The sequence below is a fragment of the Ylistrum balloti genome, unplaced genomic scaffold (genome assembly GCF_031769215.1).
Source record: "Ylistrum balloti isolate Yb309-2 unplaced genomic scaffold, AGI_CSIRO_Ybal_v1 Utg370402, whole genome shotgun sequence".
In the NCBI taxonomy this organism is placed as follows: Eukaryota; Metazoa; Mollusca; class Bivalvia; order Pectinida; family Pectinidae; genus Ylistrum; species Ylistrum balloti.
The window spans coordinates 51,218-68,635 of NW_026782275.1; the positions used below are offsets into that span (position 1 = coordinate 51,218).

Sequence of the window (17,418 nt, forward strand, 5' to 3'; positions counted from 1 at the left end):
GATAATTTATGTTGACCCTGGAGTACTTGTATAGGTTTAAAGAGGATTGTATTAAACATATCCAAACGAAGAAAAGGTAACCACGTTTATTTGTAATTATACTTATTATGCTATTCATAAGTTAAACACATTGAATAAAATATTCATAATTACACATATTCCGACAGAATTTCTCAGAGTGAAATATTTTTTTTAGCAAACAATAATTACAACAATGATACGTAATACTGTATACTACACATGTGTGTGGTTGCAGCAAACTCGGGCACTTTTATCGATTAATACTTATTGTCATCTTTGCTAAGGTATGGAGGTTAACCTATATTTCAATTCTTTCCAAATTAATTCTATGCATTCTGTAACTTTTATTAATGCACTTTTATGACAGTGATATTTGCTTATACAGTGATATTTGCTTATGACAGTGATATTTGCTCACAAGGCAAGGCCCATATATTGCAATTGAACAAGAGGCAAATATCTTCAGAGATTGGATGTTACAAAAAGTTGAAGTGGTGTAATTTCTTGTCAAAATTCATGGAGATTTGAATGAGTTTCCTCAGTTTTAATACAAATTCAGCGTGTTGAATTATTTGTATCTCTGTGTGATTGTTGTTTACGGCGTAGCATCAGAGCCAGCACTGCCACCAGGAAGACTACAAGCACTCCACAGGCCACGCCTCCCCACACTATGTAACCTGCAACAGAGATCATAACAGGAGTTCTTCATTGTTTCATTTAAAAAAAACATAAAGGCTTTGTTACGAGTCTTTGGAAAACAAGTAGTGTTTGGAAACAAACCAATGTCACGTGTGACCAAGAATTGGAAGCGACACAGCATCTAACCTAATCATCCCCGATACACCAGGGGTTAAACCTACTAGCGCTCTCTGCACTCCTGGACAAGTTCATGCCAAATTTTAAGGTTCCATATGCGGCATTTTGTGGATAAGACAAGAAGACTAGTTTGATCCTTTGTATATATTAAACGAATGAAGAAGTCTCACAACTGTATATTATACTGGCTTTGAATTGGTTGTCGCTCCTTAATCTTCGAAGAAGCATATCAGTCTATGATTGGTCATTTTTTTTACCCTAAAACCCACTTGTGCCTTTAATTTTGTCATATATTCCAAAGGTGCAGTGGGCGAAGGTGATTGTAACCCCTGGAGTATCGAGGATGTTAATCTAATATGCCTGAACATTTCTGAAGCTGATGTATAGACCTGTTATGAACCTTCCAAGCATCAGTTTGTTTGTCATTGTCTTTTACAATATCAACAAGGATGTGACCTTGCCCTTCAGTACAAGCAACATTGTGTAGTTGCCATTCAAACCAGTTCCCGCAGTACTGTAGAGTGTATACATCCTTTTTTAAAAACAACGGATTATGACTTTGCATTTAAAAACGGAGCTATGCTGTTTTTATTGACAAACTTTTAGCATTATACAATTCTTACTCACAAAATATTACTGTTTTACATTTAATATGACAAAAGCATTTCGTTTTGTTTTTGACGTACAAAATTATTAACATCTTACATTTTCTTATTTGCAAAACATAACTTGTAAAAATTATTTTTGGCCTCAAAATGTGTTATTTGAACTTTTACAGTATTCAGTGATATTCTAATGATGGCTATGGGTCCCCCGGGTTGTTTACAATTGTCAGGAAACTGTGAAAAAACGTATTAAACAGGGTACCATCGATGACCAATCGACTCATTGTTGCCGGCTGCATTTTTAAGGTCTAATACAACATTTTGTTTTTGAGTTTTTGGGGTGGTTTTTTTTCAGTTCTTTTTTTTTTTAGTTTTTTCTTTTATGTTTTCTCACATAGTTATCTTTTTTACCTTGTTGACCACTTATTAGATTTTGAACAAAACTACCTACATGATAACTGTTTGCATCGGAATCTTTTCTGAGAACTTCCGTTAAGTCAGTCATCGCTATCCCTCTTTCTCTGTGTATCAAATATTTATATAAATATACTAGAGAGTTGAGTTGCTATATTCGAATAGGGTTATATGTCAACGTTATACACTGTTTGTTTAAAAAGTTAAGGGAAGCGTCGTGAAAGAAGGGGACAATCCAAACGGATCGCAATACTCTCCACTTCTTTCTTCGTCTATGTATACGGCAATCCAGTGTTGACCTTGTTTCGTATCCGAATCGGTATTACATACTAACGAACATGGCGACGTTAATGCACGAGGCAATCATGTTCCTGGCATAGATGAAATCTTTTCTGAGATGATTTCTATCTCCAAAGTGTTCGTTTTAGGCATTGAAATCAAATAAGACCTGTCGATCCCTGTCGATTTCTACGATGTTGTATAAACCTGAATAAACCATGTAGCTCCTTATGTAATGTTTTGCAGTAAAAATCGGTTGTAAAGGCTGTGCAGGAACCCGTTTGCCATCCACGTTCTGATGTCTTTCAATCGATTCATCAACATTTCCATTTTTGAACGTGGAGGGTTCGGTACACTGTGTAAGATGATGTCTTGAATGGAGTCCTTTGGTTTTCCTGTTGCTGCGTTGTCCTTCGATACACCAACTGAGTGGATGTTATCAATCAAGATAGGTTTATTAATGTCGTGTCTGTAATGCCGGTATCTGGACATGTACTTCTGTAAAGTCTGATTGTATAACGCCATTTTATCGTCTAACGGAAGATCGTCTCGATTTAAGATGTTTGACATGTCGCTGTATATGTCGTGCATGGATTTCACGATCGAGTTCACCGGCGGGTTAGGTCTCACTCGTACACTGTACCCCTGCATCACTTCTCATATTCCCTCGAAGTCCATCCCAGAGTTTGGTCGCTAACGGTAACACTGTGGGTGCCAGTGCCTGAATGAACCCCACTTTTGGACGATGCGTTTCTTTTGTTTTAACAGCAGCCTCTTGACTAATATACGAAGACCGAAGAGTGAGAAACGTTTCTTCTGTTGTTTCATCAACGGCACACGACCTTATAATATCTTTTGAATGCACTCAAAGATAGTTTTATTAGACCTTCGTCGGCCTTTCGAGGATCGCTTTACACGTTGCATGTTTAGCTCGACATAAATACTGCAAGTCTCTACAGTGTTTATCCATTTATCGAGAAACGACGACTCGTTTCAAATGTTTGAAAAATGTTTCGATAGATGGCTACCTTATATAGACTTTTTAGGGAAGATAAACCTTTTGATATTGTCCGGGAAATATATCGGTATGCAATCTGTGATCAGGATTAGTGCCTTGTTTCAGGTCTATTAGCAAATAACCGGGGGGTTAAGACGTTGCTTCTTCGTAAGCTTTTCGCAGAAGAGTGCTTCCTCTCGGAAACATCTGTGAAGACAGACGTCTGTTTTGCGAAGTGTCTCTATGGCTTTTCATCAACACGATGCAATGGGCGTTAAGACTGATGTTTCTGTGTTCGTTTTTTTTTTTTGGGGGGGGGAAACATTCAATTTCGTACGATGTACATCACGCTAATGTTTCTGTGATTACCCTTCTTCATAAATAACGACGTCACGCTTGCATCCACTTCCGTCACGATCTAGATTAGGTCAACCTTCGTGAAAGTTGACGCCTTCAACGAACACGTAGAAAGTCTGATGTTCCCTGTAACACCACACGACGCGATCGGGTACGGGAGTCATCATTTCTCGGACGTTTTCTACGATTTGTTTTTACGAACACAGTCTTTCCGCTTCCGGTAGGGCCCGCGATCAGGCACGTAAAAGGATGTATCCAAGGCAAGAAATGACTGACGGATACGGATGACAACATATGTTCGGGTACGCCGCTGATATTGAAAGGATATTGTTTTTCTTCGATGGGTACACTGTGTCAGGTTGAACTGTCAGGGAGATGCGTATCGTCATTTGGATGTTTTCTTTGATGCATATCTCATGACACATGTTTTCGTTTCTTGTGCACTTTCTTAGAATATTTCCTCGTGAAAGATTGAAAACAAATCGGACAAACGTGATCGTTAGGTGTGATGTAAATATGGTGTTGATACATTTTCGATTTCCCTTTGTATGCTTTTTCGAGGATACAACGTTGGTATCGATCCAGAGTTCGAATCTGGCTGCCGGCCTTACCACCGAACTAATGCTAATTTCTTTTACTTTTTTCGTTTTTAAAACTTCTTTCTTCCAGACCGTTTTTTCCTTTATTTACTTTCTGCAAATTTTGACTTTATACACGGGGATGTTTCTTCGGAAATACATTCGAGAAATATTTTCTTCGGTCCACTTCTTATGCCATATGCGACGAAACTGACGTTTCTTATAACTCAATCTTACCTTATCTCCTTTCTTGAATTTGTACTTCCTTCTCTTCAAAGGCTTCTTATTCTCTCTTCTGATTGAATTGAGCTGTTTGGCGTCTTCGTTTACGTCCTTTGGGGCGAAACCGTGCAGTATCGAATGTTTCCTACCGTTGTGGCTTCGAAGGAGACCCGGTAACACGTCGGTGAACCTGTATGTCTGATTGGAGTGGAAGTATCTTTAGTGATATTTTTCAATTTACCTATGAAGGATTCGGCAAAGGCAGCTTGTGAGCACTGTGACTCGCTACATGTGTGACGCCTGTGGATTTACAATAGCGTTTAAACGAGTCGTTCAGAAACTCCTCTCCGTGGTCCGATCTGACGAGTTCTGGTTTTCTTTCGACAAAGGTTTCTTTGAAAACTTCCAAAACGGTGTTGGCTTTCTCGTTTTTAAGAGGCTTTACCCAAGCATACCGCGAAAAAGATCGATGACAACTAGTAAAAGCACACACCGTCATTATTCTCCTTGATGTTAGATATGACGGCCAAATCTGCATCACACTTGTAATCAACGCCGATTAAAGGGGTTTAGACCAGCGGGGTTTGGTTTCTCACTTGTCTTCGAACGCTGTAGAGGTTTTGGTTTTGTAGTCAATCGCGATCTGTGATTGATTGATATTATATTAACCTTCATTTTTCATGCCCTCAAACAACCTTGAGGGACCCGTTAAGCCTAAAACGTGCTTGGGATCGTGCTATATCTTACTCAGATAATCTTCTTGCTTTCTTGACAACATTTTCCCCTTACGACTGACAAACACCTTCTCTTTATGTATTGCTCTGTGCTACTAACATTTTAAATTGTTTAAGAAATGAACCTGTCCTTTGTACATCACGCAAGTCTTTAGTGAATATTTCAAACATCAATAATCCACGGTAACTAACTTGGTCAACTCATTATCGCAGATATCCAGTCTTTTCTTTTTAACCTAAAGTAAAGTTTGTAAAGAGAACGAACAGCGGTAGGCATCATAGAGACAGAATTCGACAACATTGTAGTAATGACGCGTGTTTCATCGAAATGGGTCATATCTATAGTTTTTCTTCCTACCTGGCCTTAATTTTCCCCAACAATTGCAAACAACCCGTGGGACCCGTAACCATCATTATAACATCACTGAATACCGGAAATGCTAATTTAAGACATTTTGAGGCCAATCATCTTTTTAAAAGTAACGTTTTGCAAATAAGAAATGTAAAATTTTTGTATGTGATTTTTTTTCAAATATTGTTTTTGTCAGTATAAAATGTAAAATAGTAATATTTTGTAATTAAGAATTGTAAAATGCTAAATTTTTGTCAATGAAAACAGAAAAACATGCAACTACCAGCAGTGAACAACGGCAAAACAGCAGCAAAAGTTTGATTATTTTGTCATCATTACATGTTTTGAAAAACAAATACTAAAGATATAATTTTATAAATGAAAATGTAAGTTTTGCAAATAGAAAATGTGATAATTTAAATATATGTAATAATTTTATGCTTTTTGTTGGTAAAATAGTAATATTTCGTAATAAACAAACTGTAAAAATTAATTATGTTTCTGCATGCAAAATACTAAGAGTACACGCCAAAACACACCATACACACCATACAAGTTATTTCCCGTTGTAAAAAAGGATGTATACACTCAACGGTATAGCCGAAAACTTAATGACGTCGTAAAAAAATCAACTTGTCAGTCGAAATACGTAGTCTACCATAGCCAAATACATCAATGACGTCGTAAAAACCAACCCTTCAGTCTAATCACATACTTTATTATAGCTAGAAACATCAATGACGTCAAAACCCTGTAACAAAGCAAGCGGAACAGGGTAGACAATTAGTAACAGGGGCGATAATTCTGTGAGTGATGACGTCACACATTACCATGATGATTACATGTGGATATTGGGTCGTAAGTGTAGGGGTTACTAAGGAAGAGATGGCGGGAACTTCCCTAGCAACCCCCAACCCTACCACACTCCTCCACATGTTATCGTCAAGTTTCTAAGTGTCTGTTCAGAATTATTAAGAAAAGTCGGTTCTAGTTAGAAGTTACAGGCTAAATGGTTGACCTGTCATTGTCTATTTAGAATTTAAGGACTGAATGATTGTAAAGTTTCTAATCAGAAAAATGGTTTTATGTGTCAAACACCTCTTTAGAAAATTGTTCAACACAATTACATGTACAATTAACTATAAGGGTATGCTCGACCACCGAAGTCGTTTTTCTTATCATCTACAATCTGACACTGTTATCACCAACTATTTTGTGTACACACCTATAAAGTCACTGACATCTTCGGTATCTGCTCCATCCTCATCTGATGTACTTGTTTCTGACACGCCTTTAGTGATCTCTCTTTCCTGAAAACACAGCTGATCCAGGTAGTGTACAGAATGTATATGCATGTTATTTCTTCCACAGAAATGGTCGAACTGTGTTTGCGTTTCCACGCCAAGGATTCCCAGTGTCGCTCCATTTTGGAAGTGGACAGCTTTTGTAAAATTACTTATTGCAGCAAACTGAAATACAAAAAAAAATACAATATATTAAGTGTATATCAGAAGATATTTCAACAGAAGCAACAAGATCCTTACGACGACGTCAACCCCTATGAACTCTGACCTATATTGCTGCAATTACATGAATAACCCAACAAGTAGGTGTAACATATATAAGTATGGTTGTCTGTTACGTTTCTCATATTCCTCAATTTAGGGCGGTATGTCAAAAGACTTAGGAAATAGCAGGGTGACCAGCAGCGATCCCCTTTTCAACATTTCCAACTTCTGGAAAACTCCTGAATCGATTTCAATAATTTTTTCAAAAAAAAAAAAAGAAAAAAGAAAATTTCATGGCTAAAGGCGCACCAAAATTGTAAATTATATGGTTCCTTCCCTTGAGGGGCTTTGAGGGGCGGGACCAAAAAGGGAAATGTGAGACCCTGGAGTCTTGAAATTTACAAGTTTGGGAAAACAGCTGAAGGCCTTTTCAGCCATGAAGAGTACTTGATACTACCATACATGTTTTTCAATGTTTACATCTACACATTAGGAAGGGCTGTTGATTTTTGTAATTTTCATTGCAATCTTATCCTGGGACCTCATTGCTTTCGACCGATGTGTTGTGAATTAGACAAGTCTTATCTTTATGATGCATAATGTATGTCGTCGTGTTTTTTTTTTCAGGTTGTTTTTTTTTCGTAACGGGTGAATTATTGTGGCAGATTATTAAGTGTCTGGTTACACTTTTTACCTGTCCTAGCTTTACGTACCAGTACGATTGAAGCCTGGAGGAGAGAGATATGGTAGTATGGCTGATAAAGTTTAGAAATGATATATTGTCGCTGCTATTTTTACGTTATATATAGGCAGTACTAAAGCCGTCACAGACAACCCAGATTCTGGAACAAGATAATATTAAATGAGTGACAATATCTTCATTAACAACTATGCCTATGGCAATTGGATGTTCTTCAATCACGCACCGTATATTATATTACTTCAAAATATTTTTTTGAAATTTTACAGTCGTTTTCAATAAAATTGCATTAAAGTGTTTCCAAACCAAGATACAGTTAAAATCAGCGCCTGCCGTTAGACTATAATCCGCCCTCCCTAGTGATATAAACTTGGATCTAAATCACAGGAGATAGAAGTTCTCCTATAAAATGTTTGCAGTTTAGCTCCAACTGTTGATACTAGTATAATTCTCATAATCCTCAACGCCCATCATTTCCTTCATGTAGATATATAGCTTTAACGTTTGATTATTACTCTGTACCATGTATGTGATTTTAAAATCAGCTGAAGTACATTTAGTATGTGTCGACTTTTCGTTCTCTGTCCCAGAAATGGTACACTTTAACCAGATGTTCCCCCGATCGAGATATTTAGTAAACCAAGCGACCTATACGCTTTGAGTTCCTAACTACAGAACGTAATATGATTACAAAGAATTCCAGTTATTTAAAGTATTCGATTTATCATATTGTGTATTAATAGTTTTTATGGTTTCTTTTCGATTAGCTTTAAACGTGTCTATTTAACTACGTTTGCGATAGCATCGTGTGAGTTGGGATCACCATGGTAGCATTATTTAATATCCCTGATACGCAGCGAGAGAAGGACATACCGCTGAATGGGTGTTTTGTACGGCTTCAGACGATTACCTACATCAGGATCCCTATGTAATTATAAGTTATCATATTACGCAATACATGCTGCTCAGGGAGAGAGAGATAGGCGGACAGACACACAGACGGTGATGTACATTTGTAGTGAAAGAGAAGAGTTCCCGTCATAAGAAAGTGGAGAGGTTTCTCTTGATAGCGCGGAGGGTGTGTGCTAATGTTTCCTTTTTTATGGTTGTCTTAAATTGGTTGTTAAGGATGTACTGACATTATTCAATATAAATTTATTTCTAACACAATACCGTTGAACTTTATCTTTTTATATACCTTGTCATCTATAATTGTACTTAGATATTGTATGGGTTGAAAACGGGCGATTTAACTCTTTCAAGAAATTTCGCTGGTGGACTACATTTTTACACGGCGCAGTTGACGGCGTGGTTCGGTTAATAGCGTCAACAATTTTAACGTTTCTGGTTGCTAAGATACTGCTCTTGAGTATACCTCTGGAAGTCATGGATAGATTTCATCTAAATTTTTTGCATTAATTATCACCACAACTCACAGATTTCAAATTCGTGAATTGCGACTTGGTGACTACTTTCCCAGATTTAAGGACCCGGAAATATATATTTCAGCTGGCTTCTTGATCTTGGAAAATTGAATAAAATAAAGTACAGAAACTCCTGCTTTTTCCATCATGAATCAAAACTCATTATATTTAGGTAAGGAAATGAGGTAGATCTCCAAAAGATATTCACGGCGAAATTTAAAAAGACCCTACTATTTCTTGAAACCTGACAAGCAATATGATGATGATGATTTCTACCATATTGGATCAGACAATGGTCACAGGCTATGAAATTGAAAATGTGACCTGTTTTGTGTGCCGTGACCAGGCTTTCCATGGTCTTGTGGGATCAGCAATTTGCTAAGTAGGGATTATGATTGCCTAGCGGCAATGGAAATGGAAATGTTAATGGAAAATTTCCAGTCATTTTAAATCATTTCATTTTGAAAAAGATCCATCATAAACTGACTGACTGTGACCTACTTCATGTGTTTACTTGAACCTCTTCTAGCAGAAAACACAAACAATAGACAGTTCACTTTAACATTGATTTTGTTAAAAATTTAAGACAGATTTTCCATTTGCTATCCCCCATTTTGAAACCCATTTTTTTTCTAAACCCACACAAATCCGGTGTTTTGAACTGTACGTTGTATATCCTGGTTTAAAAAGAATATATATAACTATAATTTAACAAGGTTTATCACTGCTACGTCTCGAATTAATATCAATTTATGATCTATATTATAAAATTCTACGACAATTTATCGTTATTATAATGTAATGAATTGACTTTTATGATTGACGCGTAGTGGGTGTAAACAAACAAGAATGAAAGATGAAATAGTGCTGTAGTTGTTTACTCATCTGAGAAGTGAAAAAAAAATCCAGTATGATTAAATGAGCTTAACACTGCATAGCAACATCCTTTATTTGACCATTTTCAGGTAGTTAAATTCGTTGTTGGGCTTTATGTGGTTGGATAAAGAAATATTCGAAGTTATGGTTAAATCGAGGGCCCCCTTTGGTTTAATATTTGTAATTTTCACCAAATTGAAAGCTTTTCCTAGATAAAGAAACCTCTAGTATTTGTTTTGGTGTCATAAACATCAGGAAAAGTGGTTCATCTATTCGGAATCCACGAATCTACCTAAGACTTCCGAAGTTGAGAAGACCTTAGCAACGCGAAAACGTTGACGTTGTTGACACTATTAACCGAATCACGTCATTAGCTACGTCATCAAAGAAAGTAGACCACAATAGAAAATTATTCAATTTAAAAAAAAAACGTCATTTTCAGCTAAAAAGCACAATGTAGATAACGAAGTATATAAACACATATATATATATATACACAATGTAGATAAAGATATATATATATAAATTCTATTTCAACCCAAGCATCAGAGCTAGAATACATCCATAAGGATTTATGACGTTCACAGTGAACTGTATTCCATTGACCTTTCGGGGTCACGCTAGAGTTACTTTCGTCATTTTCCTAGTATTTGGGGCCCAATCGTGGAGATTGACGTCAATAACAGACGCAGTTTACAGGCTACAATTAATCATTGTCAAGATGAATGCAGTCTTGGTGAACATGAAATGGCGATCAATAGTACTAAAATTACAATCATATCGACAGATAATGAGTTTCAACTGAAAACCGTTCAAAAGCTAACATCTAGATATAATATGATAATCATCGAGTATGTGTCAAGTTATCGAGGCCCCCCCCCCCCCCCTCCCACTTTAATTTATTTATTAGTCGGGCTCCCTGAAAGTCACAATCATGTAAATGATTTTTGTCTAGTTGTAATGTGCGTTATCTGGGGCGACATGTAACACGTTGACGTAAAGTAGGTCAGCACGATGCCAAAATGACGTCATATCATTGTTTCTTAATCAAGAATTCATACATATACCCTTGTAAATAATAATTATATATTATAATAATAATCATAATCCCGACTGGCACTGAGATAGTGAGATGTCACCAATCTATGGTTGCTGATTCGGGACATCGTAATATCGCTTCGTTAAATGGGAAGCGAGATTGCGATATTACGATATAACGATGCGATACTACGATAGCACGATGCGATATCGTGGACTCGCATCGCGATATCCTGGTGTCGCATCGCGCTGTCGTGGTATCGCATCGTGCTATCGTGATATCGCATCGTGGTATCGTGGTATCGCAATATCGCTTCCCATTAAACGAAGCGATATTACGATGTCCCGAATCAGCCACCATACCAATCAACTTAAATTATAATTTATGTTATACGGTATACTGTTTCTGTGTAAGATTACAAGATGGCATACCTAAATATTTCACACTTGTGTTGTCTTGACTCTGGAAGAAGCATTTGTTGATATTTTTACGCTTCACTAATAATAAGAGTATGCGGTCTTGTCACTATTGTCATTCAATGTAATTACGGGATATCAGCATGGTTTTGAAAGTGTATAATGTTACATAATATATTTATTAGCAAAAGTAATTTTAAAAAAAATCATTATTTGCTTTCATAACTATTTAGTTGTCGTTATTAATGTTATTAGTAACAGCCAAACAAGTCGTGTTACTTACTGCTTCTAGTACAATATGATTGTTAGTGTTATAAGATAAATTCTTTCAATGATTTATGAAAATCTGTAGTGATCAGGTGTAAAATAAGCAAAGCCAAACGATATGTAGACATCTCCAATACGTGATACTCTTGGATACATGAACAGCAAATGAAGAAGAGTTCGTAAGCATTTGTACTAAATCAAATGATATCAAATACATCTATGTATTTTTGGAATATCTAATGATATATTATACATACAAGTAATTGGTAACCAAAAAAACGACTTCTTCAAAGCAGAAAACATTTTTTTTTTTTTTTTTTGTTTTTTTTGTTTTTTTTTATCGTGCTGAACAGCTTAGATTTTTAGACATTACTAAGTGCATTATCAGTATCAGACAGATAATCAAATATAAAGTACTCACACGAAAAGTATGGTTAACAGTCAAACACGCCAGGTTGACGTCGATACAGTTCAACGTTATGTCATCACAACGTGTGCACCAGTCGAGCGCTGGAAAGCAGGAACCGGTCAGGGCGTCCCCTACCCAGGATAAGATCACCAACATTTCGAGGTACATCTCGCCGGTCATGCGTGCCACTTTGCTCTATCCACGCTCCATTTGTTTTTAAAATGGAAAGCTTCTTATCGTTCGTCAAGAAAACATTTTCTCCTGCTGTGCTTTATGAGACGGTAACAACTAGCTCATTGATTCATTCAGTGTTGAGGCCGTGTGTCCAACAACTGGGGGTTTCTCCGGCACATGGTCTGTACAGAGTGTTCATTGAGAAAATACCTACAATAAAAATCCGTTCCAATGACTATCCTGTTTCTCCCTTATCGTACACATTTCCGTCATCGGCAGCGATAATGTAAACCAAGTCACTTCGAACGGCACGCTAAGCTGTAAACACTCCACGGTACGAGGAAAGATGGGTGGCAATGTAATAGTTTGTTTTGAATATAGAGTTTTGCCCATAGATTAAAGTTAAATAACTGATCTATTTCAGATGTAATAAATAGTTTATTCCAAACAACATAAACACTGCTATCTCCCAGCCTGCGTAAGATTTTGGACATTCGAGTCGGCATTTCTCACGTATTAACGTTTTATCTAGACGTTTCAGTATGGGAAGTGTTGTGAACGAACAGTACAAGATACAGTAGTATAGTAGTAGTAATAATAATAGTTGTTGTATATATAGTATTAGTAGTAAGGGTGCATAAGTCTTGGTAGCCTATTTTCTGTCTTTGAAACACCGACCCAGGTTTCCATACCGACAGTATACAAAAACAAATCAATATGAATGTACAGAAACATTTGCGTTTTTCTCAATTTTAAAAATTTTATTTCAATTTTCAATTTTGACTATCACATAGAGTGATATTGAATGTGTAGACAAACGTATTGTTTCCTGATGATGAAATATACAGAAATGCATGTACAGAATTAACCCAATGAGTATTATTTAACTAAAAGTTTTAACTACATATCACCTCGTAATCCACAGATGATAGAAAATTGTCGATACGATATATTCTCAACTGAAACCATGTGTTAATTCTCTGGAGGTGTATCTTCACTTGTTCTATGACAGTGTTAAACGAAGCGTAGCCGAATTGACTGCAGTACACTGCATTACCATTGTGTGTAATTTTGTCTACAATATTTTAACCATCTCGTCACACTATTTTCGACCTTAGTGTACTTATGTTTATAGTAAAGCCGAAAAAGTCGGTCGATTCCTTGCCATCTCGTACACTACCTACAGCAGTGGTAGTGCGCTCCACACTGGTAATTTGTATGATGAAGATGACCGTGTATGCATGGAAACGTTACCCTCTAATCTTCTACTGGTTGTGTTTTGATAACTTCTATTCTATTGCCATTCCCAAACTAAAGATAATGTTGCAAAATAACTGCTTAGCTTATTATGATATCTACAACAACATCAACTTTTGGATAGCTCAGTTAGCTGTCTTCTCTTTTTAGTTACCTAGATATATTCAGCAATCTCTGATATTTTCTTTTTGGGAGCAGAAAATTACGGAGCCCTCTTTGGGACACATGTAAATATTATCTGTGTCATGCGCACTAATCATTTTCCCGTGGGCACGAGTATTATCTAGGGAGCACGAGTTATTATCTGGTGAGCACGAGTTATCATCTAGTGAGAACGAGTTATTATCTGGTGAGCACGAGTTATCATCTACTGGGCACGATTTATTATCTGGCGAGCACGAGTTATCATCTAGTGAGCACGAGTTATTATCTGGTGAGCACCAGTTATTATCTATTGAGCACGAGTTTTCATCTAGTGAGCACGAGTTATTATCTTGTGAGCACGAGTTAGCATCTACTGGGCACGATTTATTATCTGGCGAGCACGAGTTATCATCTAGTGAGCACGAGTTTTCATCTGGTGAGCACGAGTTATTATCTAGTGAGCACGAGTTATCATTTAGTGAGCACGAGTTATTATCTTGTGAACACGAGTTAGCATCTACTGGGCACGACTTATTATCTGGCGAGCATGAGTTATCATCTAGTGAGCACGAGTTTTCATCTGGTGAGCACGAGTTATTATCTAGTGAGCACGAGTTATCATTTAGTGAGCACGAGTTATTATCTAGTGAGCACAAGTTATCATCTACTGGGCACGATTTATTATCTGGCGAGCACGAGTTATCATCTAGTGAGCACGAGTTTTCATCTAGTGAGCACGAGTAATTATCTTGTGAGCACGAGTTAGCATCTACTGGGCACGATTTATTATCTGGCGAGCACGAGTTATCATCTAGTGAGCACGAGTTTTCATCTGGTGAGCACGAGTTATTATCTAGTGAGCACGAGTTATCATCTAGTGAGCACGAGTTTTCATCTAGTGAGCACGAGTTATTATCTTGTGAGCACGAGTTAGCATCTACTGGGCACGATTTATTATCTGGCGAGCACGAGTTATCATCTAGTGAGCACGAGTTATCATTTAGTGAGCACGAGTTATTATCTAGTGAGCACAAGTTATCATCTAGTGAGCACGAGTTTTCATCTAGTGAGCACGATTTAAGTTATCATCTAGTGAGCACGAGTTTTCATCTAGTGAGCACGAGTTATTATCTTAGTGAGCACGAGTTATCATCTACTGGGCACGAGTTATTATCTGGCACAAGTTATCAGCATGGGCAGATTTATTTTCATATAGTGAGCACGAGTTTTCATCTGGTGAGCACGAGTTATTATCTAGTGAGCACGAGTTATCATTTAGTGAGCACGAGTTATTATCTAGTGAGCACAAGTTATCATCTCCTGGGCACGATTTATTATCTGGCGAGCACGAGTTATCATCTAGTGAGCACGAGTTTTCATCTAGTGAGCACGAGTTATTATCTTGTGATCACGAGTAAGCATCTGGCGAGAACGAATTATTATCTAGTGAGCATGAGTTATCATCAACTGAGCACCAGTTATTATCTAGTGAGCACGAGTTATTATCTGGTGAGCACGAGTTATTATCTAGTGAGCACGAGTTATCATTTAGTGAGCACGAGTTATTATCTAGTGAGCACAAGTTATCATCTACTGGGCACGATTTATTATCTGGCGAGCACGAGTTATCATCTAGTGAGCACGAGTTTTCATCTAGTGAGCACGAGTTTTCATCTGGTGAGCACGAGTTATTATCTAGTGAGCACGAGTTATCATTTAGTGAGCACGAGTTATTATCTAGTGAGCACAAGTTATCATCTAGTGAGCACGAGTTTTCATCTAGTGAGCACGAGTTATTATCTTGTGAGCACGAGTTAGCATCTACTGGGCACGATTTATTATCTGGCGAGCACGAGTTTTCATCTGGTGAGCACGAGTTATTATCTAGTGAGCACGAGTTATCATTTAGTGAGCACGAGTTATTATCTAGTGAGCACAAGTTATCATCTACTGGGCACGATTTATTATCTGGCGAGCACGAGTTATCATCTAGTGAGCACGAGTTTTCATCTAGTGAGCACGAGTTATTATCTTGTGATCACGAGTAAGCATCTGGCGAGAACGAATTATTATCTAGTGAGCATGAGTTATCATCAACTGAGCACCAGTTATTATCTAGTGAGCACGAGTTATTATCTAGTGAGCACGAGTTATTATCTAGTGAGCACGAGTTATCATTTAGTGAGCACGAGTTATTATCTAGTGAGCACAAGTTATCATCTACTGGGCACGATTTATTATCTGGCGAGCACGAGTTATCATCTAGTGAGCACGAGTTTTCATCTAGTGGGCACGAGTTATTATCTTGTGAGCACGAGTTAGCATCTACTGGGCACGATTTAGTATCTGGCGAGCACGAGTTATCATCTAGTGAGCACGAGTTTTCATCTGGTGAGCACGAGTTATTATCTAGTGAGCACGAGTTATCATCTAGTGAGCACGAGTTTTCATCTAGTGAGCACGAGTTATTATCTTGTGAGCACGAGTTAGCATCTACTGGGCACGATTTATTATCTGGCGAGCACGAGTTATCATCTAGTGAGCACGAGTTTTCATCTGGTGAGCACGAGTTATTATCTAGTGAGCACGAATTATCATTTAGTGAGCACGAGTTATTATCTAGTGAGCACAAGTTATCATCTAGTGAGCACGAGTTTTCATCTGGTGAGCACGAGTTATTATCTTGTGAGCACGAGTTAGCATCTACTGGGCACGATTTATTATCTGGCGAGCATGAGTTTTCATCTAGTGAGCACGAGTTTTCATCTGGTGAGCACGAGTTATTATCTAGTGAGCACGAGTTATCATTTAGTGAGCACGAGTTATTATCTAGTGAGCACAAGTTATCATCTACTGGGCACGATTTATTATCTGGCGAGCACGAGTTATCATCTAGTGAGCACGAGTTTTCATCTAGTGAGCACGAGTTATTATCTTGTGATCACGAGTAAGCATCTGGCGAGAACGAATTATTATCTAGTGAGCATGAGTTATCATCAACTGAGCACCAGTTATTATCTAGTGAGCACGAGTTATTATCTGGTGAGCACGAGTTATTATCTAGTGAGCACGAGTTATCATTTAGTGAGCACGAGTTATTATCTAGTGAGCACAAGTTATCATCTACTGGGCACGATTTATTATCTGGCGAGCACGAGTTATCATCTAGTGAGCACGAGTTTTCATCTAGTGGGCACGAGTTATTATCTTGTGAGCACGAGTTAGCATCTACTGGGCACGATTTATTATCTGGCGAGCACGAGTTATCATCTAGTGAGCACGAGTTTTAATCTGGTGAGCACGAGTTATTATCTAGTGAGCACGAGTTATCATTTAGTGAGCACGAGTTATTATCTTGTGAGCACGAGTTAGCATCTGGCGAGAACGAATTATTATCTAGTGAGCATGAGTTATCATCAACTGAGCACCAGTTATCATCTAGTGAGCACGAGTTATTATCTGGTGAGCACGGGTTATCATCTAGTGAGCACGAGCTATCATCTAGTGAGCACGAGTTATTATCTAGTGAGCACGAGTTATCATCTAGTGAGAACGAGGTATCATCTAGTGAGCACGAGTTATTAAATGGTGAGCACGAGTTATCATCTGCTGAATTACACGACCTGGGAAGGCGTCTGTAGGATGAAACACGGGACACAAATTCTTTTCGCATGGTCCATAATCCATTATAATCCATTTACATATGGACAGCGGGTAAGGAATAGGTGCCAAGTCCCTGTGAGATTTAAAGCTTACAAATGTAAACATAGTCTGGTAACCGGTGGTTTTCAATGAGATTTTGAAAAAAAAAAGATTAACGGTATGATCG

At 37.7% G+C, this 17,418-nt stretch overlaps 1 protein-coding gene across 1 annotated transcript; it reads right to left on the reverse strand.

The window, feature by feature from the left end:
• Positions 1-72: 72 nt before the first annotated feature.
• On the reverse strand, positions 73-12,293 carry LOC132554406 (uncharacterized). The gene is made up of 3 exons (XM_060218720.1): positions 12,027-12,293; positions 6,601-6,844; positions 73-698 (listed from the first exon to the last, which is right to left on the reverse strand). The coding sequence occupies exons 1-3, from the start codon at positions 12,192-12,194 to the stop codon at positions 577-579; spliced, it is 534 nt and encodes a 177-aa protein (XP_060074703.1). The 5' UTR covers positions 12,195-12,293; the 3' UTR covers positions 73-576.
• Between the last annotated feature and the right edge of the window lie 5,125 nt (positions 12,294-17,418).